General features: G+C 35.5%; 16 protein-coding genes across 16 annotated transcripts; 7 read left to right on the top strand and 9 right to left on the bottom strand.

The window, feature by feature from the left end:
* Positions 1-313: 313 nt before the first annotated feature.
* Positions 314-1,804, top strand: SHM1 (glycine hydroxymethyltransferase SHM1; the record flags this gene model as incomplete). Its single annotated transcript, XM_003956508.1, has 1 exon — positions 314-1,804. One exon carries the CDS (start codon positions 314-316, stop codon positions 1,802-1,804), a length of 1,491 nt encoding a protein of 496 aa, XP_003956557.1.
* A 51-nt stretch (positions 1,805-1,855) lies between these two features.
* YPT10 (Rab family GTPase YPT10) lies at positions 1,856-2,455 on the bottom strand (the record flags this gene model as incomplete). The annotated part of the gene is made up of 1 exon (XM_003956507.1): positions 1,856-2,455. The coding sequence occupies one exon, from the start codon at positions 2,453-2,455 to the stop codon at positions 1,856-1,858; it is 600 nt and encodes a 199-aa protein (XP_003956556.1).
* Positions 2,456-2,847: 392 nt separating this feature from the next.
* RIF1 (DNA-binding protein RIF1) lies at positions 2,848-8,394 on the top strand (the record flags this gene model as incomplete). The annotated part of the gene is made up of 1 exon (XM_003956506.1): positions 2,848-8,394. The coding sequence occupies one exon, from the start codon at positions 2,848-2,850 to the stop codon at positions 8,392-8,394; it is 5,547 nt and encodes a 1,848-aa protein (XP_003956555.1).
* Positions 8,395-8,413: 19 nt separating this feature from the next.
* Positions 8,414-10,018, bottom strand: CHK1 (serine/threonine protein kinase CHK1; the record flags this gene model as incomplete). The annotated part of the gene is made up of 1 exon (XM_003956505.1): positions 8,414-10,018. The coding sequence occupies one exon, from the start codon at positions 10,016-10,018 to the stop codon at positions 8,414-8,416; it is 1,605 nt and encodes a 534-aa protein (XP_003956554.1).
* Positions 10,019-10,845: 827 nt separating this feature from the next.
* On the top strand, positions 10,846-11,610 carry UBX7 (Ubx7p; the record flags this gene model as incomplete). The annotated part of the gene is made up of 1 exon (XM_003956504.1): positions 10,846-11,610. The coding sequence occupies one exon, from the start codon at positions 10,846-10,848 to the stop codon at positions 11,608-11,610; it is 765 nt and encodes a 254-aa protein (XP_003956553.1).
* Positions 11,611-11,727: 117 nt separating this feature from the next.
* HSM3 (Hsm3p) lies at positions 11,728-13,110 on the top strand (the record flags this gene model as incomplete). Its single annotated transcript, XM_003956503.1, has 1 exon — positions 11,728-13,110. The coding sequence occupies one exon, from the start codon at positions 11,728-11,730 to the stop codon at positions 13,108-13,110; it is 1,383 nt and encodes a 460-aa protein (XP_003956552.1).
* Positions 13,111-13,130: 20 nt separating this feature from the next.
* Positions 13,131-14,306, bottom strand: EFM2 (S-adenosylmethionine-dependent methyltransferase; the record flags this gene model as incomplete). Its single annotated transcript, XM_003956502.1, has 1 exon — positions 13,131-14,306. The coding sequence occupies one exon, from the start codon at positions 14,304-14,306 to the stop codon at positions 13,131-13,133; it is 1,176 nt and encodes a 391-aa protein (XP_003956551.1).
* A 182-nt stretch (positions 14,307-14,488) lies between these two features.
* Positions 14,489-15,520, bottom strand: KAFR0C04240 (aldo/keto reductase; the record flags this gene model as incomplete). Its single annotated transcript, XM_003956501.1, has 1 exon — positions 14,489-15,520. The coding sequence occupies one exon, from the start codon at positions 15,518-15,520 to the stop codon at positions 14,489-14,491; it is 1,032 nt and encodes a 343-aa protein (XP_003956550.1).
* A 732-nt stretch (positions 15,521-16,252) lies between these two features.
* Positions 16,253-18,160, top strand: BIT2 (Bit2p; the record flags this gene model as incomplete). The annotated part of the gene is made up of 1 exon (XM_003956500.1): positions 16,253-18,160. The coding sequence occupies one exon, from the start codon at positions 16,253-16,255 to the stop codon at positions 18,158-18,160; it is 1,908 nt and encodes a 635-aa protein (XP_003956549.1).
* Positions 18,161-18,383: 223 nt separating this feature from the next.
* Positions 18,384-18,779, top strand: SDH8 (Sdh8p; the record flags this gene model as incomplete). The annotated part of the gene is made up of 1 exon (XM_003956499.1): positions 18,384-18,779. One exon carries the CDS (start codon positions 18,384-18,386, stop codon positions 18,777-18,779), a length of 396 nt encoding a protein of 131 aa, XP_003956548.1.
* A 93-nt stretch (positions 18,780-18,872) lies between these two features.
* MRPL37 (mitochondrial 54S ribosomal protein mL54) lies at positions 18,873-19,178 on the bottom strand (the record flags this gene model as incomplete). The annotated part of the gene is made up of 1 exon (XM_003956498.1): positions 18,873-19,178. One exon carries the CDS (start codon positions 19,176-19,178, stop codon positions 18,873-18,875), a length of 306 nt encoding a protein of 101 aa, XP_003956547.1.
* Positions 19,179-19,369: 191 nt separating this feature from the next.
* Positions 19,370-20,617, bottom strand: REI1 (Rei1p; the record flags this gene model as incomplete). Its single annotated transcript, XM_003956497.1, has 1 exon — positions 19,370-20,617. The coding sequence occupies one exon, from the start codon at positions 20,615-20,617 to the stop codon at positions 19,370-19,372; it is 1,248 nt and encodes a 415-aa protein (XP_003956546.1).
* Positions 20,618-20,819: 202 nt separating this feature from the next.
* TSC10 (3-dehydrosphinganine reductase) lies at positions 20,820-21,764 on the bottom strand (the record flags this gene model as incomplete). Its single annotated transcript, XM_003956496.1, has 1 exon — positions 20,820-21,764. The coding sequence occupies one exon, from the start codon at positions 21,762-21,764 to the stop codon at positions 20,820-20,822; it is 945 nt and encodes a 314-aa protein (XP_003956545.1).
* A 124-nt stretch (positions 21,765-21,888) lies between these two features.
* Positions 21,889-22,155, bottom strand: COA3 (Coa3p; the record flags this gene model as incomplete). Its single annotated transcript, XM_003956495.1, has 1 exon — positions 21,889-22,155. One exon carries the CDS (start codon positions 22,153-22,155, stop codon positions 21,889-21,891), a length of 267 nt encoding a protein of 88 aa, XP_003956544.1.
* A 237-nt stretch (positions 22,156-22,392) lies between these two features.
* Positions 22,393-23,124, top strand: MRPL8 (mitochondrial 54S ribosomal protein bL17m; the record flags this gene model as incomplete). Its single annotated transcript, XM_003956494.1, has 1 exon — positions 22,393-23,124. The coding sequence occupies one exon, from the start codon at positions 22,393-22,395 to the stop codon at positions 23,122-23,124; it is 732 nt and encodes a 243-aa protein (XP_003956543.1).
* Positions 23,125-23,162: 38 nt separating this feature from the next.
* Positions 23,163-25,676, bottom strand: PPS1 (tyrosine/serine/threonine protein phosphatase PPS1; the record flags this gene model as incomplete). The annotated part of the gene is made up of 1 exon (XM_003956493.1): positions 23,163-25,676. The coding sequence occupies one exon, from the start codon at positions 25,674-25,676 to the stop codon at positions 23,163-23,165; it is 2,514 nt and encodes an 837-aa protein (XP_003956542.1).
* Positions 25,677-25,761: the final 85 nt, after the last annotated feature.

Below are 25,761 nucleotides of genomic sequence, written 5' to 3'. Positions count from 1 at the left end.
AGTCTTTCTGTTGTTACAGCAGATAAACAAATGAAACTTGATAAAGAAGAATCTCTGGTAAAATTAAGAATGTCCCAACAGGTTCGCTTTCGATAGAGAAACTAAGTTTCCCGATAAGCAAGAATAAAAAGAATTGTCGTAGAGAGAGTTTTAAAATGTTGATATTCTGTCTGTTCAGTTCTTTTTTGATTGGTAGTTGGTTACAACCAACTGACTATTTACTGAGTGTATATTTAAGAACCCCTGGTATTATTACTATATATTACGAATTGTCGCAAATTTGATATCTCAAGAAAACAAAGGAACAGGAACAATGCTAATCACAAGGACTTCACTTCTTATTAGAGATAGACCGACTGCACTTCTTACTAGGCATCTTCATGGCAATTACAAGAACCATGGTTCGCTAGCGCTACTTTCCAAACACGTTAGTGAAATTGATCCAGAGATGAATGAGATCCTTCAAGAAGAGAAATTAAGGCAGAAACATTCAATAACTTTGATACCATCCGAAAATTTTACATCAAAAGCTGTCATGGATTTACTCGGGTCAGAGTTTCAGAACAAGTACTCAGAAGGTTATCCCGGTGCACGTTATTATGGTGGTAACCAAATTATTGATAAAGTGGAATCGTTATGTCAAAAAAGAGCTCTGGAATTATATAGATTAGACCCAGAAAAATGGGGCGTTAATGTACAACCACTAAGTGGGGCACCTGCAAATTTATATGCTTATTCTGCTGTTATGAATGTAGGCGACAGATTAATGGGATTAGATTTACCTCATGGTGGACATTTATCGCATGGATATAGTACAAAGAGCGGGATGCCAGTATCTTATATTTCCAAATATTTCCAAAGTATGCCTTACAGATTGGATTTAAAAACGGGATTAATTAATTACAACGAACTTGAAATCACTTCCAAATTGTTCAAACCTAAGGTAATTGTGGCTGGTACATCCGCTTATTCACGGTTGATAGACTATGAAAGATTCCAAAAAATATCACAAGAATGTGGGGCCTATTTACTATCAGATATGGCTCATATATCTGGTTTAGTAGCTGCAAATGTCATCCCCTCTCCTTTTGATTACTCTGATATCGTCACTACGACTACACATAAATCATTAAGAGGTCCACGCGGTGCTATGATCTTTTATAGAAAAGGATTAAGAAGTGTAACTGCGAAGGGAAAAGAAATTAACTATGACCTTGAGAAGAAGATAAATTCAAGTGTATTTCCGGGACATCAAGGCGGCCCTCATAACCATACTATTTCAGCATTATCAGTGGCCTTGAAACAGGCAATGTCACCGGCATTCAAACAATATCAGAGACAAATACTTCTCAATTCTAAGGCCTTTTCAAAAGCATTACTCAAACATGGTTTGGACATTGTCTCAGGAGGTACAGATAATCACTTAATATTGATCGACCTGTCACCAACGGGTATAGATGGTTCCCGCTTAGAAGCAATTTTACAATATCTGAATATTGCCGCGAATAAGAACACAATACCCACGGATAAATCTGCGATGTTCCCATCTGGCTTACGGGTAGGTACACCTGCTATGACTACAAGAGGCTTCAAAGAAGTAGATTTTGAAAAAGTTGCTGATTATATTGGCAGAGCCATAGAACTTGCTAATATATTGAAGAATAGAGAACCAGGAAATGTCAAGAGTTCCAACGAGAAGATTCAAAATTTCAAGAGGATCTGCGAAGAATCCGAAGAAGTAAGTAGCTTAAGTGATGAAGTTTATTCTTGGGCCGGCAGCTTTGCTGTACCGGGAGAAATGTAGATCATCAGTAATGTGATTCTCTAGATATAGGTTATTCATTAGTACAGAATATTAACACGTACAATAGCTTACATTCGAGGTAGCATTATCTTTATTAATTGATATAACATTCTTATTATCGTGATCTGGCGACCTGAAACTGTCCTCTGGTATTTGTGACAATATTTGGTCAAACAATTCTTGTATACCTTCTCCCGTTTTCGCACTTACTTTAGTGAAGGATAAATCAACATTTGTATCAATATCCATACCAGTTATCAAGTCAGCCTTATTAGCTACTAGCATTATTTTGACAGCATGCTGCCTTTCTGATACAATATAAAAGTTTAATTCATCTATCCAGCTTTGTGCCCTTTCCAGGCTTCTTTTATTTGTGACATCAAAAACAACGAGGGCAACGTCTGTTTCCCTGTAGTACATTGGAGCCAAAGACCTGTACCTCTCTTGACCAGCAGTATCCCATATTTCCAGGTTAACTTCTTTGTAATCGTCTAATTTAATGGATTTAGAAGTGAATGCAGCTCCAATCGTAGCATTATTTTTTTGAAACTTGCCAGTAACAAATCTGGTTACAATGGAAGATTTTCCTACAGATGACTCTCCTAGTAACACTAGCTTCAAATTGCAAACTTTCACGACAGGTTCTTCCATGATTTGGTCGGCTAAATTGTCTTGCTTTCAGCAATTATCTTTTAACTTTTTCGATGGTTAAGGTAGTGCCTCTCTCTCTTCTAATTTCGCGTAAGATCGTTTCGCAATATTATTGATCAAAAATTTCATAATGTTAGCTTTCATTTGCAAGAAACTTCAATTATTACAGACCTTACTGACTGACCCTTTTAAATTTTTTGTACTTCCATTATAATAACTGTTTTCTGATTACTTCATATACAGGATTTTACTGTACATATTCTGCCGTACTATTAGTTGACTGTGCTACGTAAGAATTTTTTGTTCGAAAGAGAAACATTTAAAGATTTACTTCATTTGCTTTCCACATTGTATCGTTACTATTCATATATTCATTTAATTGCAAGTACATAATGTCAGACGAATCTCATAAAGATGCTTCTCCCAAGAAGAATATGAAGGCATTAGCCATGATTGATAAACACATATCCCAAAGAACATTACAGAAGAAGAACCTATCGCCGTCATCTACGTGGGTAAAACCATCTATGTCAAATCAACTGTCTGCACAACCACAGCAGAACGCAGCATATTGGAACAGTGCAAATAACACCTCTCCTACCCCAAAAAGGCGCAAAATAACATCAAGTTCTGAGGCTACCTTACCTGAGGGAAGTAAGAATTTCACAGTGTTAAATAAAGCTTTTGAAGTTGTTGGCCAAGGACCCTCTGAAGATATTTTATCTTCACCCGGACAGAAAAGCGTTGCATTTTCTGATAGGATTGACTCGTCACCTGAAAGAATTACTGCAAAATCATCACCGACACCATCATCCACATCAAAGCCACCAGTGAAATCTATACTGCGAAATCCCGGTGCAACTCAAGATACAGATGAGGAATTAAATCATGAGAAATCACAGAGAGACAGTATCGTACCTATCGATAATGATAGTTCAGAAACTAATCCTAATAATATTTCCTATTGGACTGGCGGCGAAATACACAGTTTGAAAGACCACAATAATCTTGCTGAGTTTAAACAAGTTATTGAAGGCGGGCTGTATGTATTATCAAGCAATAGTGACCCACATAATTCACGTCGTTTTGAGATATATGCAACTTTTAATAACCTTTGTCGAGGGCTAAGTGCCAGTGATCATGTTTCTGAAACTAATGAAAAAAAGATTAACATTTTATTTCAAAAATTGGAAACTATTACGGATGTTTGCTTACCTCATTTGGATTGGGAACAGAAGAAATTGTTGGGAACAACTACAAAGAAGGATCCGTTCAGTTCAAGGATTTACATTCAGATTGTCCGTTTTTTTACTATCTTACTTTCAAATCAAATACTGGTAAGGAGGCTGTCAAAACGCAAGACATTGATAGCCAAACTTTCAACCTTCTATGAATACTCCATCGATACATTAAGTAATTCAAATTCAAACAAAGTAATGATTATCTCACATATAAGTTTTTTGAAGGAGGAAAAATTTGGTTCTTACTATTTACCAAGTCATACTATAGATAATTTGACTTCAATTGTCCCTAATATTAAGGAAGTGGATAGTGTAAACCTAAGTACTGAGAAGCTCATGTTGCTGCGTCGCTTTTTGGAGAAATATCCCGATATGATGTTTAATAAAGCTTCTTTGTGGCTGCCAGGTGAAGTGCTACTGAGAATTCTTTTAGATGATGGATCAAATGGTTGGAAATGTATCATAGCAGCTATTTCTGTTCTACTTGATTTTTTAAGACTATGTTTGGATCACGATAACACCCAGATAAACATTTATCAATCCATTGAAGTTGATAAATTAAATGATGTCGTACCACAAAAATTCTTACCTAAGATGCAACAATACCTGAAGGATAAATCCTTACTTGAGTCGATGACTTTGGGTCAGGTAATACGAGATCACATCAATTACTTCTTATTAGCTAACAAACATTATAAAATTGCAGCAGATCTCTGGTTGGCTATGGTTGGTTTACTTTATAGGAAAGCTGACAAGATAGAAGAGCTTTCAGCAGGAACTTACGAGAATAACTGGCTCTCACTAAATTCTTCATGTTTTGAAATTCCAGAGGAGCATATCAAATTGATGTCATTGAAAGTCTGGAGAATATTGTTCTACGGTGTTTGTTCTGAAATCAGCGGCAAATTTGACGAAAAGGATTTGTTGATGCTAAACTTACTACGAAGACCATTCGAGCTTTCCGAGGGTCAGCATACCATGCCTGCAGTACGGGATGGTCTCTTATATTGCTTGAACGGACTTACTTTTACGATAGTGTCGACTGTTAACGTTAATAACGACGCCAAGAGATTCGGTTTCTTCTGGGATAATTTGTTAAAACCTTTATTTATAAGTTTTTTAAAAACATCACCAAACAATCAATTACGCGCTAGAGTTATTCATTTACTGGCACTTATGATGGGAGGACATGGTTTTGATGTGGTTAAACGGAAACGCCGACCTGGAGATCAAGAGCCTTATACCACCAAGAAGCAGAAAGTCATACGAGCCTACGCGGATCCTGTTAGGGTTGTTGCAGCTACAGGTATTTCACTGGATGACATTACAAGTCTTCATCCCAACGTTTTAAATGAAAATTACCTATCGATCATGGGTTTATGTATGGACAACACCGGAGCCCATCCCTTGAGTTATTTAACGGATAAGCTTTTATACTTACTTCTCAGCAAGCTTCCAGAACATCTTCGAAATACCGAGGTGCTAGAGGCATTTTCGGATGTATTATCTTTCGTGGTCAACCGTTCGGTACGCATCTCTTCCAAGGCAAATACTGTAAGGATTTTTTCAACACATTCCTCTAAACTGGCTATTACTTTCAAAGATATTCTATTTGACAAGAATAGCAAGGCCTTTACAAATTATATTGCCAAATTCAATATGTTAAGTGATCGCGAAGGGACATGTCTTCTGACTTTCCTAAAGCAGCTATTGAACAATAGTAAAGGTATTATTCCAGAGCTTTTTGTTGTTGAAAACTTCTTACTCATAGGTAACAAGGAAGTCGACTCATATTTGTCAAATTGGGTGGGTTCTACATTATTCCCTCCTTCACTTTCCAAGGATGAGATTATTGCATTAGCTCATTGTGTTAGCACGATTCATACCGAAAAAGCTATTGAAAACTTCATTGACTATTCCAAAAAGATTGAACAACTTGATGTTGTAACTCTACTGCACCTGGGTGCTTGGGATGAGAGTGATTTCTGTTTTTTCGTAAAAGCATACCTTGCTAAAAGAAAAAATGTTTCAGTAACGCATCTTATCGCTCTTTTGCAAAAATTGTTACCGTCAAGGCCAGAGACGTTTACTGAACTGTTACCTACTCTACTAGAATATGGACATAAGGAACTCGTGTCTGACTGTGTAAAAAAGAATCCGATCTTAATTGAATCTTTACTTCCCAAGTATCCAGATAATCTGTCAGATTTTTTCTCAGCTGATGAGATATTGGCTTTCGTCCCTGATATGAAGAATTTTAGTTCTGAGACACAAGTCATCTTACTAAAAGAAGCCTGGGAAAAGTCTGGATTGAGTACAGTTGTAAAAAATTTTGATTCTGTCGCTTCGTGCTTGTTTGAACAGGCATTAGACGGTAGTATCTCTAATGTTCGAAAGATATTAACAGATTCAATACTGTCAAGCATCATTAAGGATGAGCGGTGGGATCTTTTAAATAATTTTTTTGTGACTGCCTATCTAAATGGGCGGGATACAGGACTACTAGATAATTTCTTCACAAAAGTGGACAGTGAAAGTCTGGAACACTTTCAGCCGAATTTTCTCGTTGCAATATGTGATAGATTAGGTTACTCGGAAAGAAGGAAGAATGTGCTAAAAAAGTGTTTTTTTGTTAAAGAAAAGGAATATGTCATCTCTTTGATCGAAGCTCTTATCAAATCTAAAAAATTTGATGTACTCAATGATTTAAGATCAGAATTTATTACATTTTTGTTGGTTCATTCCAAAGATCCAAGTCTCACGTTTGAAAAGCAATATGTTGACGGGATAAATAATTTTATTCTCTTACTGAAGGAGCAGTCCGAGGATGTTGTCGTGGATTTCATGGTATATTTGATATCGCCAATGCAGAAACAAATGTCTATTAATGATAAAACCGTATTGAAATACATGATTTCTGATGAATACATAAAAAATGTTTCGATAAAAAGAATACCGAAATTTGATGACTTAGTTGACCATCTTATAGCGCTAGAAAAGCAGGATAGCTCAAACTTGACTATGACCAGTTTTTCGGACAGCTCACTTTCGACACCTGAGGGCTTACAAATTTCAAATAATAAAAATTCTGAAGAGTCAGCTGAAATTCAAGTTATGGGTACCCAAGACGTTAATAAGATATCTGGCATAAGTAACATGCGTGCTATTCATTCTCCACAGGTGAATTTTTCGGATTCTCGACACAGCACTAAAATTATTGCAAGTAGTCCAAATGTTGTGAATGGTCAGGACCGCAATTTGGCAATGAAAAAAGAAAACAAGGTACCCACAATTTCAGGCACAGAGGACAAAAAAATATTTGTCAACAGCAGTTCAGATATAATAAGTTGCAGTGATGATGCCCACCATTTAAATTTATTTGAGGGGGACAAGAATGCCAATAGGCTTGATGATTCCTCAGAAGAACAGATGAAAAACTTCGTCGAAAGGCAAGAAGGAGAAAAAGAGAATGTAAAAGAAAAATTTCGACAAGGGTCTGCATCAAAAAAGAGTGAAAGACAGAGAGATATAGCGCATGCTGGATCAAAAACCAATGATCGTCTAAGACCTCAAAACGATTCCACTTCCTCTGATATAACGAATACGAAAGGTAATTTTGCAGTCAAAAATAATAAAGAGATAATGAAAACATACCGTGGCCATGGGGACTTGATGACGTCGCCCGTAAGGTTTTACGAAATTGAAAAAGATGATGGTATTCCCATATCTGTTTCATCACCTATTAAGAGGCAGAAAATAAATTTTTTGTTGCCAAATTCAAATGTTATAGAAAGAAATTTAAAGGCTACACAGGAGACAGAAATTAGTAACAATGGCAATGCTACTGATATCGTTCCTATCGAAGTCAATGGTGATCACATGGATAATGATGGTGCTGTTTCTCTTGCAGGTAATGCTACTGGTGGCGGCAAAAATAACAATGTCGTCATTGAAGCTGTTACTCCTAATAGTGAATCTGATCGTGGTAGACATGTCAGAATTAGTAGCGATTCAATCACTAATAAGGTAAGTCGTAATGACGATTTTGTGCCGGTGGAATCAACTAGAAACAGTAGTGATAATGATGATTTCGTCCCTATTGAAGCTGCCATTGAAGAAGACAACTTCATAGAAGAAATGGAAAAAGAGGCAATCAGAAACTTGGAGAGGCCAGCTAAACATCACATCCCTAGTATACGTATACCTCTTTTCAATGTATCTCGACCTTCTGGAAGAGAAAACACGAAGCAGCAAAAAGACAATACACATACTGGCGCTATTAGTACTTTTAGTGATGTTGGTGTCAAAATCAATGAAGGTAACTTCAACACGATAGAGGACAAGAAAATGAACCCCTCCTTTAATGAATCGACCGAAGTGTTAGCAGGAAAAACAAATTCAAAAGGAATGGAAGCAAGGAAAGATGAATTCAAGGATGACATAGAAGATGATGAGATCGAATCATCTTCTTCTGAAGATCGCATGCAAGATGATGAAGAATACAGAGATGAAGCATCTAGTGCATCCACGCAGTCGTTAAGAGATCATTTTCCTTCACAAAATGCGAGGAAATTGGTTAGATACATAAATGAATTAGGCCATGAAGAGCTTTTACAATTTCTTCCAGAAGAAAAACGTAATTTAAGAATTGAATTATTAGACTTTTTAATGAAGTTGGAACATTATTCAGATAAATAGGTTTAAAGTTACATAAAAATTAGTTTGGGATTAGGATTATATCTCTACAAAGTAATGCAATTTTTTTGAAAAATCTTCTCCATTCCAGAGGATCTCCGGATTTTCTTTCGAATTGAATAATTTTCAACTCTCCTTCATAATTTATAATTGAAACGAGCCCACTTAAAGTGCCACCTCTGCAGTCACTCAGTTTCAAGTTTATGGCTAAAGGAAAGACATTCTTAGGGCCCAATTTATCTTCAAGTTTTAAAAAATTTTCGTATAGTTCTGATTTAAACTTGACTCCGGATAATTCTAATGCTTGTTCCAAGATTGTTAAAAGTATATTCATGGAATGTATTGTATAAAACTTAGTCAATTTCACGGGGTTGAAAAGCAACTTCTTCTTGTGGGTATTGGATATTAGTTGTGATTGTAAATATGTCATATTATCTTCATTTATGAATTGTAAATTAGCAATATCATTATTTATATATTGAATCCAATTATTTTCTTGTTGTGTCATTATAGATTTATTTTTCACTTGCGTATGTGAAATGAAAGGTCCGTCGTTGTCGTTAGATATACTATTAGAACCATGCATGAGTTCAGCCAAGTCATTGGTGACAGGCTGAGTGGAAATGACTTTATTATGAGCATTGTCATTATTCATATTTTGAGTGAAAATTTCATAATTTTCATTTGTTAGTGAAACGTGTAAATTTGATAAAAGGTTTTTCAAAAGTAAATCAGGATCTTTACATAAACCTTTTGAATTTGCATACATGTTTTTTTTCAGAAACCAGCGATGACTTTTAAGAGTTGTCAAAGTTGCTCTTTTTGATGGATCTGAGTGTAGAATTTTCCTTAGTAAATTTAATTGATCTAGTTTAATCTTTGACCATGGTCCGGCATTGATATTACCATTATTCTTTATGAATGCATTGTAATCTGAGTCTTCATTGACTGGGAGTTCCCATGGGACTTGACCTGCAAGTAGTACGAATAGAAGAACACCGACAGACCAAATATCGGTTATATTAGCATGGTATGGACTATTCAAAGTGAGAATTTCAGGCGCCATGTATGGTGGTGAGCCTCTTTGATCGTGTGAAAGCCGCATTGTACCATCTTTCCTCTTGAATGAAGATGCAAGACCGAAATCTGCCAATTTCAAGTTGCCATCCTTGTCAAGTAAGATATTTTCTGGTTTAATATCTCTATGAGCAATGCCACATGTGTTGTGTAGATAATCCAGCGCTCTAATGAGTTGCTGGAAATAGAATTGTGCTATATGAGAATCCACACCGTAGTCAGGCTCAATTTTATCGAAGAGATCACCACCATCAGCCATCTCTAATACCATCCAAAGAAACTTATTTGTTACATTACAATCTATAAATTTCAAAATATTCGGATGATTGGAGCATTTCATGTGAATTGACACTTCTCGAGAAATTTCTCGTTCAGTGATACCTTTGTCATTAGCAGAGGGTAAATGAATAAATTTGATTGCAAAGATATTATTTTGATTCGAATCTTTAATGCGTGCACTTTTAACTATCCCAAAAGATCCTTGACCAATCGTCTCTCCTATAATAACATCTTTAATCTTGGGTAAATCTTCCTCACAAAAGGTCGACATTTGACATGCAAGACTTTCTTTGCATTGATTCTTCTCGATGAACTCATAATAATAATGCCATGCTTTACCAAAATATCATATTGAAGAAAATAACGATGCCCATTACCCGCACATACAGATTTCAATTAATGGTGAAGTCGTATACTAAAAGAAAGCCTTCAATTATATGAAACGCTGCCAAGTCGTCCGGATCATTCTAATGTTCTGAGTTCAACTATCATCTTAGATATGTAATTTGCACCAAATGATGGTCCGAAATGTTTACAGGGTAAGAGGAAGGAATACCACGCATGACTTTGCCCCATTCAAAGTAGGGTCCTTCTTTCTCTATACATGCATTACCGTAGTTTCCATCTATGAGAGGTTAATGTGACACATTTTACTTTGGAACTGGGGCCAAGTGGCTGATTGCATCGGCGATTCAGTCAATAGCAGGTCATATTCTTACAAAGATGGAACCCCCCCCCCCCCGACTTACTGACTTTTCTTGGTAATTCCAAGTCTCGATTGCAAGCCCCTGGTAGATCGTTACAAGAACAAGGAGAGAATTAGAGCGAGTAAACCCACACGTAAAGATTATGCATGATCAACAAAGTTGGGAACTTGTGCTTTAAGGTGATGAGCTAAAGGACGGATGTTTCGGATTTAAAGCCAGTCATCTTATTAGACCCTCGGAAGAGCATGGTAACTTTAGTAGCCCAGATTGGTTCTTGTCATGTATGTAAGAACAGGTTACGTATGATGAGTACATCTATGTATATATATAAGAACATCTTTTGTGCTTTTACGTAAGCTCCTAACGTAGTCAAACAGTTAGGTGCAACAAGATGGTTGTAATCAATTATCAGATCAGTGAATCCATATTAAAATCGATTGAATCAAATAAGCAACTAATTGTATTGAATACTTTCAATGAACAATCAGCGGATGATCTCATACAGAGTTGGAACACTATCAATTCGGAATATCTAGGTGTTTTGGATAACCATTCAATTTGGTGCAATTTAATCATTCATTCAATGGAATTTAATAAATTTTTGAAGATTTATAACATTGAATATTTCAACAGGCAAACAATATTAATAATTAAGAATGGTAAAGTACTGAATACCATCGAATTTGATAGCAATATTAATTATTCTAAATGTCTAAATATGATTGATTTAGATGAAAACTATTCTTGTTCCAATTATCAATTGATAGAACGACAGAAATTGTTGAAATTGATTAAGAGAAGAAATTCATCATGTATATCTGCGAAAAATAGGGCCCAATTTTGCAATATACGAATCAAATTGCCCAATTCATCGCTAATAGTACACGAATTTGACTTGATTGAGAATAATTTAAACGATATAAGGAAATTCTTGACTTCTAAAATTAGCGAAGATAATATCGATTTAAATCAATTTATCTTCATCCACTTAAGGCCAAGAAAAGATTTTACCAAGTTAGATGAAATTAAGACTTTGAAATCAGTAGGTATCGACGATAAAACCACTCTTTATTTGGTCAAACACAGTATCGCTAGAAGACGATTATCATTTCATTGGAAATTTATGTTTAGTTGGATTTCCAGCTTTTGGCATTGAAAAAAAAAATGTATGTAATTGATTATATAATATGGCATCTTGTAACATACTTATTTTTCTTTACAAATCATAAAAATTATTAGAAAATCATACCAGAAGCTAATCAAAGCAAGTCCCATGTCGTCTATACAGCTGCTATTATCTGATTTGAATGCTTCTCTATCCATTGAACCATTACCTAGGGACGTCAATGATCAAATTCTGAAATCCGCTTTGAATTTGAAGACTATTTCATCCTTAGATGATCAATCTATAATGCTACAAGTTTTGGATAAAATCAAATCTCTGTTATACAGAGATAACATACGAACTCTAGATTATACTTTACTATTTGATCTTTCAGATATCATCCTTCAATTGGTTGATTCGGAACTTCTAAACCAAATAATATCTCTGGAAGATTTACACAAAGCTCTAGAGTCTTCAAATACTAACATAATCATACTGTCTTGTAAGATTATAACCAAATTTAATACTTTCAAAACTTTCCAAACTGATTTACTCTATCTATATTTCAATACAGAAACCGAGGACATTAAACTAATTAGTGAAGTCGAAAATATCTTCCAATACCATGTACTTACCAATTGTGGAGATGATTTAGTGCAAGACAATCTCAGTTTCTTATCAATGGTTAAGAATTCAAATAGTCCAGTGTTAATTTCGAGATTATTAGAATTTTTAACAATTTCAATGGAAAATTCACAATTCAACCAAATTTATATCTTCGATATTAACTATATTTACAAATTCCTAAATTTAGACATCTTTCTGTTTATTAATTTACTCAGATTCTACACGAATATTCTAAATAGAGAGGCATGGGGGCAACTTGATTTGTTTATGCCAATAATGGAAGAATCCGCTAAGATATTCTCAAAACAAGATGAGATGTTCCCAGAAATTAAATCTTTTGCATTATCCTATCTTTTCAAATTTTTTGCTAAAATTTCATACCTTTCGGATGATTCCTATTTTAAGACTTTAGATGATAAGTATTTCCACATTACCAGTAACGACTATATCATCGACTTTCTATCTTTTGTCAACCCATTATATTTAATGAAATATTATCATGATTTTATTGAAGGTTACGTGAAAATTAAGCCATCCCATCTTTCCATACTAAGAAATTTGATTTCTAACATCACAACTTTCAACTTAATTCAACCAATGTTGACCACTAATAATATCTTAGAAATGCCTTTTCTGGAACAACTAGTACTGACTGAAAAAATCTCGCAATTCAAGTATTCTTCAATCTATCTAGTAAATCTTTTGCCAAAATTAATGTCAGATATTCTAGATACCAATATAATCGAACCAGAATGTCTGCAATTCAAAGAAAATATAGTCGATAATCTGCTAAATGTTCTATCAAAGGAAGAATTAAACATCTGGTATACACCATTAAATGATGAGTATTTGAAAATCACACACAATTTACCTCCATCAAGTAAACGAAATCCAAAGACTAATATAGCCAGCGAGTTTATGTGATCAAGACAAAAACTCATTTCTTAATCTGATTTTCTTTTAAGTTCTCTATAATAGTATTTTACTTCACCCCAGTCATCAAAACCTTTACTATACATTTCCTTTACAACTTCGAAATTTTTATCAACTAATAATTTTTTTAAATTCTCTCTTTCATTAGCAAATTTATCTCTAATAGGTATCTGTAAATAACATCTTGCTTGATGATTATCTTGTGACAAAAAATTATCGATCATATTCACAACCCATTGAGGATGTTTCGATGAATATATGGGGTCTGATATTAAAAGCACATCAAATCTAGTATCACCATAGTTTGACACAAAGCTCTCAGGATTTGTCCAATCTAATACATCAGAAACTACTCTATTAGCAAGTTGATTGATACTAATATTTTTTTCCAGATTAGTAACAATCTCTGGTAAATCAGTAAGATAAATTTCATATTCATCTAAAACCCCGATCTCTTCAAGTTTAGATGCTACTGATATGCCAACTAAACCTGTTCCTGAACCTAATTCCAATATTCTCTTACCATTGAAGCTTTTTAGAAAATTTTCATCAATCCTATCACATAAAATATTCGATAAAATGAGTGACGATCCCCACGTCTTCCACCCCAAGTTATCATTCGTCAACGAGGGCTCAAATAGTTTCACAATTTTTTTCAAATTATTTATCTGAAATTCCCTATAGGTAGAAGGCATGGCGTTACGACCACAATTCTCTGAAATACGTAAAGTGACTTCTTTAACTATATCTTTGTTATCTGTAAAATGCTTCAACACGGAAGTATAGTAGGATAATAAGGTATCTTTACTTAGGGAATTACTTGGTATTTTGGTGAAGATTTTCTCTACCGTATTCAACCTGGCATTTGGGCCGTACCAATTTATAACTTCATCCATTACATTCTCTGATATTTCTTTTTGTTTACGTATACTATCAATAGAAACGACTCCTTCAGTGTCCGCGTGAAAGTTCACTTGAGTATTTGGTCTTAAGAGTCGTAGAACACACAATACTACATTCTCTGGTGCATATCTTATTGATGGAAGGTCTAATATATCAATCGGTGAATCATCATCAATTTTATTTTCGTAATATTCCGGAGCTCCAACAGAATTCGACTCGACAAAAGTGAGTGTCTCTTCTACGTTAGCTTCAGCTACCTCATACAAATCTAGTGGATCGAACATATATGTAATAATCTTTCGTTTCAATGGGACTCTTGCTAGATCTATATGGTACTCACTTTAATTTTCTCGATGTTATCATGCTCCATCGCTAATTTCTTGAAAAATTTCAAAATTTCTTATTATTCGAAAACTATATAGGAAGAACAAGCATTGGCAGCTTTAAATCTTTATATAAGTTTACTTTAATTAAAAATTGGTTCCAGTGGTTTGGTATGATATGGCTCTTCTAAAAATTTAATTTCTGCCTCATTTAATTTGAGATTAACAGCTTCAATGGCTTCTTGAACTCTTTCGATAGAGTTCAAACCAACAATTGGCGAACACCCTTTGCTTAAGACCCAAGCAGTTGAAACCATCGCCATGCTTACACCTCTATCCCTAGCAACTTTCTCGACTCTGTCAATAATTTGCTTATCTTGTTCTGGTAAATTCTGCAGACGTGGGTCAATTGAGCTTCTATCAGAGTCTACACCATTGGGTCTTGTCAGAATACCTCTTGCATTTGGGGACCATGGGATCAAAGCAATATTGTGTTTTTTGGCAAATGGGATAACTTCCCTCTCATCTTCTCTATACAATAGGTTGTACTGAGATTGCCATGAAACAAATTGAAACCAGTTGTATTTTTCTGCAATATATTGCATTTCGACAAATTCGGTCGCGAGCATAGTGGAAGCACCAATATACCTTACATTACCGCTCATAACGACATCGTTCAAGGATCTCATTATTTCTTTCATTGGTAAACCATGGTCCAATCTATGTAATTGTAAAACATCAATGTAAGTGCCTAGTCTTTCTACAGATTTAGCGACACCTGCTAAGATGTGCTTACGAGAGAGGCCTCTTTGATTGGTGACATCAAGTTGCATCTGCTCACTGGCTGCAAGATCTTTGAAACCACCAAATTCTGGTAGTTCATCATCGACAGGGAAGTAAACTTTAGTTAAAATAACGACAGTTTCCCTTCTAATATTGTACCTTTTCAGGAATTCACCTAAGAATTTCTCACTTTCACCGTTGCTGTAAACATCAGCAGTATCAAACGTACGCAAACCGTGATCGTAACAGTATTTTAAGATTTTGAATGCTTCCTCTCTGTCATCTTCAATCCACGCTTGCCATCTCTTTGAGCCAAAGGACATACAACCAACAACAATTGGGGAGATCTTAATACCAGTGTTACCAAATGGGACTTGTTTGACTAAAGACATTTTATTTTCGTCTCGTACTATAATAGTTTGTTGTTCCTTCAAGTTGAACAAAAAAATTGGAAACAAGATTCATTCAAATGACAACAGTGGATGTCATCTCTCTTATACGTTTATTTCAAACAGTAATGACCTAACAATACATTACTGTTACAGTGCCACTATTACCTAAGCTTTGCTATTTCGGCCGAGACATTAACAACCCTCGGGAGATACGGTACCTGACCCCCCTGAGAAGCTCAACCGAGCTTTCTCGGCCGAGAGAGACACTTCTGGGTTGGAGTCAGCAGCTGGCGCTTTCTTAGTAGCCACAGTCTAGCTAGATACCTGGCACATGATTGCCCAAGAGTGTAGAACCTAACAGTGTATGTATTGAAAGATAGTGACGTGATTTCGATTCTGTAATATTTCGCTCCATCTCGCGCTTTTGATGCCCATCGCTTGCTGAGTTGCTCATTGAGGTAGCCCAGATATCAAATATCTGTTGCTGCTTGCGGTTTCTATTAGATTGCCCTGGATAGGTCAGGCATTCTTATCTTATCCTTATGAGTTTGTAAAATATAGTTATCATGCCTGTATTTCGAAATATTATTATATCCTTTGAAGGTCTCGTTACGGAAGAAAAAAAAACTATAATGAGTATTGGCAAAGGACTTCATGAAAGAGCATTTCTCGCAATCCAGGGCCTGTATTACTAGGAAAAGAACTTACGTGTAATATATTGATATAGTCTTCATGTCTGAAAACAATGATACTGCTCTTACGCTGTCGGTTCCCAGAATAAAGGACGTGAAGAGAAGACATACCCTATTGACTCCAATATCGTCACCTTCTAATACTGACATTCCGTTGAACAGTAAAACTTCTAATATGGTGGCTACCAGGCCAAATATGACAAGAGTATATAGTGTTTCATCAGAAGTTGTGCCGCAAATTTTAACACATCCAGATCCAGAAGACTCCATACTGAATAAGAAAACAAAATCACAACTTGATTCAAGTGCAAGATGGTCTCATGTGGGGTTCCAGTCAATTTTTCAAAATCCAAATGGAACAGGCCAAAGAAGGTCTATTGACAGTTTTAGTTCCAGAGAATCAAGCAATGCATCAAGTAATAATCCAAATTCCTCGTTCAGACAAAAGAGTGTCGATTCATTTGATAGAAAAAGCCATTTGAAAGTAGCTAATACGTTTTCTAACGAGAGTCTCTATACGTTATTCTCCAATTCAAGGGACAGGCTAAACAAGAGGAGAGAAAGAAAGAACTCTCTACTTAGTTTACCTTTGAGTAGTAGTAACAACATGGCAAAAGGTAATAATCCTGCCAATTTGGGTACAGAAGATTCTTCCTACACCAAGCAAAATAGACTGCTCAAAACTCGTTCAACATCTCATTCGCTCAATACATCTGGATCTATTGCATCTTCTACCGCCAGTAGCACAGCATCTAAGAAGAAGAATCTCTTTCTCAAAAAGGTCACTAGTAAGATTTTTCAATCTAATAAACATGGATTATCTAGCACTGGGGTTGGATCTAGAGGTAAGAAGGACAAAAATAAGGAGCAAGTAGTGCCAAATTCGCTAGGTAAATTTTTACATTCCTCTTTGAATAAACATAGATCACCCGTACAATTTATTCATAATACTACTGGTGGTATAATAGATTCAGGGAAATCTGTTTATTCATTTAATCCATCAATTTTGAATAATACAAACGATTTTGCTTTGGCAATAACACAACTTGATGATTCTAGTTATGATTCAACAAACATTACAATCTTACATGATTTATTGAAAAATCTGCCATCTTTAGAAGAAAATTATAAAACTTTTAGCATACAAGAATTGCATATACTTTCAGGAAACGTTTGGGGTATCTACTGTAGCATAGTGATTGAACTATTCAAGAATCAAAGAATTTGGCAATTACCTGCAAAAATCGAAGATATCAATAGATTATTAGAATTTTATATTACACTGAAGCACAATTCTAAGATAGCTTCAGTGTCCTCAAACGTTAAATTCATCAACGAATTAGAGGAATTCATTACAACGTCGTTGTACGTTTTTGAAAATCAAATAGTTTTTAACTACACTAACGAAGAGACTATAAATACTGCTTTGAAAAGATTGGGTATTATATGGCAGGTGTTTTTCCAACAAGTCTATTATGATATCATTGCCGTCTTGCTACCTCTAGAAAGATGGTTTGAATTGAAACAGACATCTCATAACCGGCATAAGACCCATAATTATACGAACCACCATCATAAGGGACATTCATACCTTAGTTCGCATGGCTCAAGCACAAGCGCTCTTCCGAATGTTAAGAAGACAGTTAGTAATACAAGCTTAAATGGCGACGTGGACTCTAATCCAATCATGTCGATAGATTATTTACTCTTAAAATGTTTCCGCGATTCCATCGTTCTCCCGTACTATCAGAACTTCATTCATAGTCATGATGGTGCCAGTAAATCGTTTCAAATGTACATTTTAAGCGAAGAAGAAGAAAATGATGTTACCGAACAAGATAAGATGACCCTATTACAATGTTTTGGTATATTGAGCACGATTCATGGTGATGACAGGAATCAACAAATCATGGAAGAGCTTCTGGAAGGTGTTAGGATGAGTTTTTAAGATTATTTTACACTGCCGAATATCGAATTTTGATTTTTTGATGAATCGCGTCCGCTTATTTCTTACATTCTGTAAGTCCGATCTTGATTAACATAATGGGTGATATTGCATGAAGGAGGTTTAATATAGATCTAGACATATATATGTAATCCATCTACAAGTTATGCTATTTAGTCGGCCGTTAACTTTTTTGACATCAAAATCAAGTCACCCTATTTCTAAGATGTCGTTTGTAGCCATAGACTACACTTTTCTGGGGAGACAATCAAACTTTATTAAACCTACATGTGTGCTGATAACAAGGAATTTAAGGACAAAAGTGATAGCAAGTCCACCTAAGTTGAAGAGAGAAGAGCAGGAAGAGTTTGAACAGTTACAGAGGACCGCAAACTCTGAAGATACGATTAGAAAATACAATGAAAATATAGATCCATTAAGTGAAAGTCAAAATTCAAGCATTTTGTCAAGTGAAGTAGGGCAGTTTTCGCCTGAATTTACCAAAACAATACCTGAGTTTGAAGGCAATGTTAATCCAGTAACAGGAGAGGTGAATGGTCCCAAACAGGACCCTTTGCGTCACGGTGACTATTCTTTTAACGGTAGGGTCACCGATTTTTAACTTGATTAAAGTTTATTAAGTGTAAGTCGTGATTTGTTATTTACAGCATTTATATGTCTTTTCTATCTACAAATATATTGTCATTATTAATATTCATAATTCACTCAAGAAGTTCTTTTGCTTAATCTTATCTCTATTTAGTTTTCTCAGCTGTTTCCTTCGTAGTTCTAGCTCTTGGATGGGTGATAATTCTTTTTGCGTGTTAGCTGACTCCTCGTTAAGTACTGACCATAACCACCCAGGATACTCTTCATCTTTCAATGCTAGAGGCGGCTTTTGCCCCTTCCTTACTCCAAGTTTTAATGGGGTTCCTTCAGGGCAGGATGATACAAGTAAGCATTTTGTGCTCTGTAAAACAGATCGTGAATGGCTAAAAAAGCGCCTAGATAATCTTAACATGGTGTGGTAGCTGCCTAATAGACTTTCTCTTTCGTGTATTAATGATAGCCAACGCTCTCTTTAACTAGTATGAAGCTTCCGATTTATACAGAGATAATTCGGGTAATACCCAATTGCAAAAATTTGATGTTTCGATTTGATTTATATTGAATAAATAATACATACTATACAGTGTGAAACATAGTGTTAAACTATTGCAATAATTGGTCTCTGTAATAAGGTTGGTTGTTGATAAACTTGGCAGATCTCTTGTCGTGTCTCTTTTTATCTTTAACTTCAGTTTGCCAAACGAGTTTTTGTACTTGAACTTCTTTTCTATCAAAGGTCGTTAGAAAGCTTCTGGTTTCAGCCGCAATTAATGTACCTTGGCCCTCAGTCCATTCCTTCTCTGGCTTTAGATTTTGTCTATAGTAACGTTGTAATGACCTATGTCCTACTTTAACACCGCTTGGTAAATGCAATTCAATACCGTCATTGTACAAGTATTCGCTTGGCAATTCTTCCTCTTCATCATCACCTTCTTCAGTCCCACTAACATCTTCCCATTCGTCCTCATCGTCATTATCTTTATTAAATGTGGTTTTGCCACTCTTATCGACTACAATATGTGCTTGTTCTTTATGGTCTTTGAACTGATCGTAAGTACTGGTAAAATCATAAAATTCTGAAATTTCCAACTTTTCATTTTCCACCTCATATGGAATCTTACAGTGTCTCTTATCCAACATATGTGCTCTTACCGCTTCTAAAGATCTCCCTTGGTAGTTACAAACAATGCAAACATTACCTAAACCAATTTTTTCTGACATGTATTTAACTAAACCTTCTTTATCAACCAAATATTTTTGTTCTGGTATGTAGAACCCATGGCTCTTAAACATATGATCTAAATTAGTTTCAAAATCTCTGAAAGTCTTATTTTTAGAACAGAATAAGCATTGCTCTAGGGGAATATCAACTTTATTAGCAAGTTTAGTGGCCATTAATTTTTCAGCCAACTGTTCTTCGGTTAGTTCTTCTTCGTTTGGCCCTTCTTTTTCTTTTTCTTCTTCAGCCTTCTTCTCAGCTGCAACATCGACAAGTGGCTCAGCTTCTTCCTTTGTAGCTTCAGGTGCGCTAGCTTCTTGAGCATTTTGCATGTTCTTCAACATACTTTGTCTTGCTAACTCCAATAACTGTCTTTTTTTCTCCAAAAGAGCCTCTTTCTCTCTTCTTCTAATCTCTTTCTTGGTCAGTTGTTTTCCACTATTTTGACTTTCCTTAGCTTGAGCATTCGCTGAAGCTACTTTGGAATTGAAAGTCTCGTATGATATTGGTGGTAAGTCAGCAACTCGCCTTTTCAAATTGTAACGATGCCAATCCGACTTCATGTGTTCTCGTTGTGCAGGACCTGACTCAAATTGAAGAGCACAGGAGTTACAAGTATACATTCCAGACATCTCGATTGTTATGTAGCGGATCTTCTCACAGTTATCTGTTGCTTGGTCAAGTATTGGTTTATATAAACTTGCCATATGATTCTATTGAACTAAAAAATTTTCAAGCGATGCTCATCGCCAATTTTTGGATATCGAAAAAAATATATATATTGGCATATATAAAAGGCTTAATGACTGTCAAGACTAGTTGAACGTGGAATAATCATTGTTTCTTCTCTTGTTTATTGAACCATGACTTTATTTGATAGGAACAGAAAAGCATGTAGAATGGAACTATGATTAAGTTGATTAAAGCACCCAAAATTAGTTGTAGTATATACAAGAATGATCTTCCATAGACGTTTTTGTTCAATCCTAAATCTATACTCATAAGGATCCAACCAATGGTATCAGTAGTTACATCATCATATCCTTTCTCAAGCCACCAGATGATCTTATCGCAACATTCTTCGCAGCTGATAGGATAAGATGGTCCTTCAATTTCCTTTGTAATTTCTGGCTTTGTTAATTCTTCAATTTTGAAACCTTCACTATCGAAATTGCCAGGATAAACACAAGAGATTCTAAAATTTGGTAATTCTTGCCTTAAGATACTAACCAGGGCTCTTAATGAAGCCTTTAATGGCGCATATTGAGAGTAACCAATGAATGGGAAAAATGCAGTAGCACTAGAGAAAAAGATAAGGTGAATCTTTTTTGAAGTCAGTAATTTCGCTGCATGATGAGCAATATTCAATGATGTTAAATAGTTCATTTGGACCCCGCCACTTAATTCTTCCGACGTCAAGTCTTTAAATAATTTTGGTGTTGAGCCACCAGCACATTGCAAAATCTGGGTTGGTAACAAGTTGATTGATTGAAGAATCTCAAACATACCACTCACAGATGCATAGATAGATATGTCACATGGGATATAGAAGATTCTGTTTGCAGAAATAACAGATTGTGTGGTCTTTTCACTCAATTCAATGGCATCCTCTTGTTTCGTAATTTCTTGAATCACTTTGGAAAGTTTACTTGCAGCTCGACTAACAATGATAATCTTGGAATTCCTCGACTCCTGATAATATTTGATGGCAAATTGTTTGCCCAGTCCCTGTGATCCACCAGTGATCAATACCGTTTGATCTTCTAAAGTGTACTTCATATCTTGACTGGTGTCCTAGTTTTCTTGAATGATTTTTTTGAAAAGTTTCGATTTATATAGAAAACACAGATAGATATTATTATATACATGGGGTGTACAGTGAAGGCAATTGTACTTGGTCGGATCAATCAGAATGAGATCGTTTTTTCAACTCGTATTCTTTTTTCAGTTGCTTCAATTCTTCCTCACTAACTGGTGGAATTGGTACCTCAGCAAAATCGTTATCTTTATGAAGAAAATTGTAGGTGTAGAAATAGACACCACCGGTCACAGCAAGCAATCCCACGAGACCAACCATATTCTTGGCAAAAAATGGCTGTCTTGCCCTGATCATAGCCGGCGTCATTTTCCAGGTCCTTTTGTCCTGATAACGAGATGGTTCTAAAGGCATAATAAATCTTCAACTTGTTTTAAACAGGATAAACACAATTTCTCGAGCGTTAATGAGAATATAACGGTGATTTAATGCTATTTCTTCTCGAGGTGTTTCTTGTTGTTATAGTACGTTTTTCCTTGCAAGGAGAGGGACCTGTAATTAGTTTAGAAAAATAAGTGATAATTATTTATGCATACAAGACAGGTTGAACGGTTTTGTTTTGATAGAACACGAATAGAATAAAGTGAGAGAATGACAGTTGGCATTGCTAGGAAACTCTCACGAACAAAACCACATCGTGAAGCTCTTTTGAAGAATCTCGTTACTCAATTATTACAACATGGAACCATATCATCGACTCATGAAAAGTGTAAAGAGGCGTCAAGGCTGGCAGATAGAGTCATTAATATGGCTAAGAAAGTAAATCAGATGGAGGACGGTAGAGCTAGAGATAAATATTTAAGTGAAATACAATCGAGGCTGTTCCTTTCCGGTGATAATAACCACCTTTTGATTAATTTGGTTAATGCAATAGCTCCCAAATACATTTCTCGACAAGGGGGTTATACAAGAGTGATACGACTGGAACCCAGGCTGACGGACAAAGCCTGTGAATCTATTTTAGAGCTTGTCGATACACCTATCCTCGATAAAGATGGAAATTTAAATAAGGGAAATCTTAAGTTCTGGCTATTGATAAAAAATGTAATAAATGATGAATCACAATCTAAACCATATAATGATATCACAATACATAATTTGCAAAAAATGGCAAAGTTTAAAGATAGAAAACAATTTGAGACTGAGATCCTGACCGTTAAAAGACTACTTAAAGGACAAGCAAATCAATTCTGGGATGAGAACTCGGAGTCAGGCCTCGTTACTTTATTGGTAAACCAAGTATATCACACCGTACTGTCGTCAAAGGGACACAGTGGTTATAAATTTATCAATGAGAGACCCTTGAGACCAAAATCTACCTAGAGTTAGAATACACCATGTGAATACTTGTAAATTATATCTTATAAATACTTTTTATTTAGTTCTACAATTGACCTACACATAATATGCCAATCTACTAATCTTTCTACGCCCAGTTCCTCCTGCCACTTTATAAGTTCGTACATAAACATGAGATTTGGCTGGATTATGATGTTCAATCGTCTGACACGGACATATAAGTAAGCTTTCAACACATCCACTTTCATTCTTTTCATAACTTCAGCAATACAAACTGTAGCAGATCTTGAAACACCAACCATACAATGAACTAGCACTTTGCCTATTTTTTTTTTGTAACAATCGTCAATGAATTCTAAAATATCGTTCAGTGGCTTACTTAAAGGATCAATACCATTATCTTGTAAATTATTGATTTTGCAGATTTTGAAACCGTTTTTTTCAATAATTTTTGTTGAAGATGACTTTGGTAGATTAATATCATAGCTATCGGTTCGCATGGTAGCTCTCCGTGGCGTCATGTATGTTGATGAAACCTCATTAATTTCTTGTATAATAGGTGGGGAGGGGCTTGATACACCTCTGTTTCTCCTAATTGAATCACTTGGGTCTCCTAACCACGATAATTCCTCGCCTACAGAAACAATATGAGTTATTCCCAATCTTTTTAAAAGGATTGGTGACTGTGCATGCTCTAAAGAACCTAAATATAGATGTGGTAATATGCGAGAAGGTAGTGGGCCATTCAATTTTGTCCAATTGGCCATAGTCATTGGAATTTTCGCTAGAAAGATATTACTAAATGTTTCAGGGCTTATTTTCAATGGAGTTGAACCATTACTGCAATTGTATGAGACCGAATTTTCTTCTCTTCGAGGACTGTAATTTCTCAATAGCGTTTGTAAATGACCTAAAACCTGTAAATCTATTTGGTAAAGATAAAATGGCCTTCTACATTCTGAATGCAATTTCAACATAACTTCTTCCAACGATAAATCCCAAAGAAATATTAGGTATGCAACTAACAAGAAGCTAGTTTCAGAATAGCCATCGGTACAGTAAATCAATGCCCCTCTTTTATGCATCTTAGAATATCTATAAATCGAATAACATACATTCAAAATTATTTCCACAGAATTGATGTTCAAATTACCTAATCCAATAGTACCAGAACCGGGAAAATTGAAAGTTATTGCCCCTTCATTACTGTTTAGATTAGAAATTAAAGATGCCACATCTGGAAGGCCTGATTTTTCTGAACATCGTATGAATAAATTCAGTGGGACATTAGTTATAGGAATATTAAATAGTTTAGAGTCATTTTTAAGTGTATCGTCACTGTCGAATTCAAGCTGTGATAGCCTGACGATAGTATTATCCGGTGAATAATAGCATGGATAGTTTTCTACCTTACCCAAATTTTTATAAGGACCAAATATCTTATAAAGCTGATAGTCTGTTAGGTTACCGCACCAAAGATCATAAGTACTATCAACGCTTGTCATTGATGAAACTTTTGTCATTTCTAATTGTTCGTGATATAATAAATTTCTATCCCAATTATTGAAGGAAATAACATCAAACATTGAAGAAACTTGCTGAGGGGTTTGTTTTTCCGTAGAGGAGAGTAACATGGGTTTTGTAGCCACTGAGCCCAAGGGAAACTTATCGAATCGTTCAAACTTTAAGATGGTAATTTCTAACGTATCTTCAAATGGGTAGTGCACGGCAGAATAATGTCGCCTCAAGAGAAGAAGAGCTAATTTTAGGAGCGACGCTAGTTGAAAGCAGTCAGTGCAACCTGAATGATCGTGGGCCAATGGATCTATATTCAAACAATATATGATAATTTTTGAAGATAGTTCTACCATCTTTGCACATTGTAAGTCAAACCTTCTAAAGGAACTGTTTTGTTGTCTCCAATTGGTCTGACCTGAATCATTACCGGAATGAAGTGGCTGAAAAGAAGAGTTAACCGATTTGTTTCTCGATTTATCACAGTAGGTTCTAAAGGCATGTAAATCAGTCTTGAGAAATGGCAACACCTTATTTTTCATGCAAATGTTTGCCAATTGTTCGGCATTCAGCAAATCAACAACTATGGTTGCAGATTCGTTCATAATAAGATCTTTAATGAGGCTAAAAATTTCTTCATTATCACTATCATTATCATACTTTAGTATGTCAAAAGAGCACTGCTCATTCCATGAAATAAGAAAATCACTGGGATCCATTGAACTTTTCAACATCCCAGAATTTGGTATCCAATTATGCTCTTGCGATAAAACATTCGAACGGATGATAGAAATTGCATCTGGATAAGTCGGTGGGTGCGTAGTAGAATATGAATGCAACCATGGAAACATAGCTGAATATTCTGGTAACCTCATTGATTGGTGTACTTTAAGTAATGATGCTAATTCATGTGGTGATATATGTTTGTAGTCCATATTGTCTTTATACAGTGTGGCTTTTTTGGTGCCAACATCCCATGTAGATATACTGTTAGGCCTCTTGGTGACCTTAGTACCGCCTTCTATCTTCTCCGGCCCTCTTTGATTTGCTGTTGAAAGCATCTATTATGTCAAATCTCTTAGAAGCAAAGACTGGTGGAAAGCGGATGACAGAGTCAAAAAGGCATTCAAATTGTTGAAATTTACG

The sequence above is a fragment of the Kazachstania africana genome, chromosome 3, assembly GCF_000304475.1.
Source record: "Kazachstania africana CBS 2517 chromosome 3, complete genome".
NCBI classification, from domain to species: domain Eukaryota; kingdom Fungi; phylum Ascomycota; class Saccharomycetes; order Saccharomycetales; family Saccharomycetaceae; genus Kazachstania; species Kazachstania africana.
Note: the sequence above shows the minus strand (reverse complement) of the source record. Positions and strands in the feature narration are given on the sequence as shown.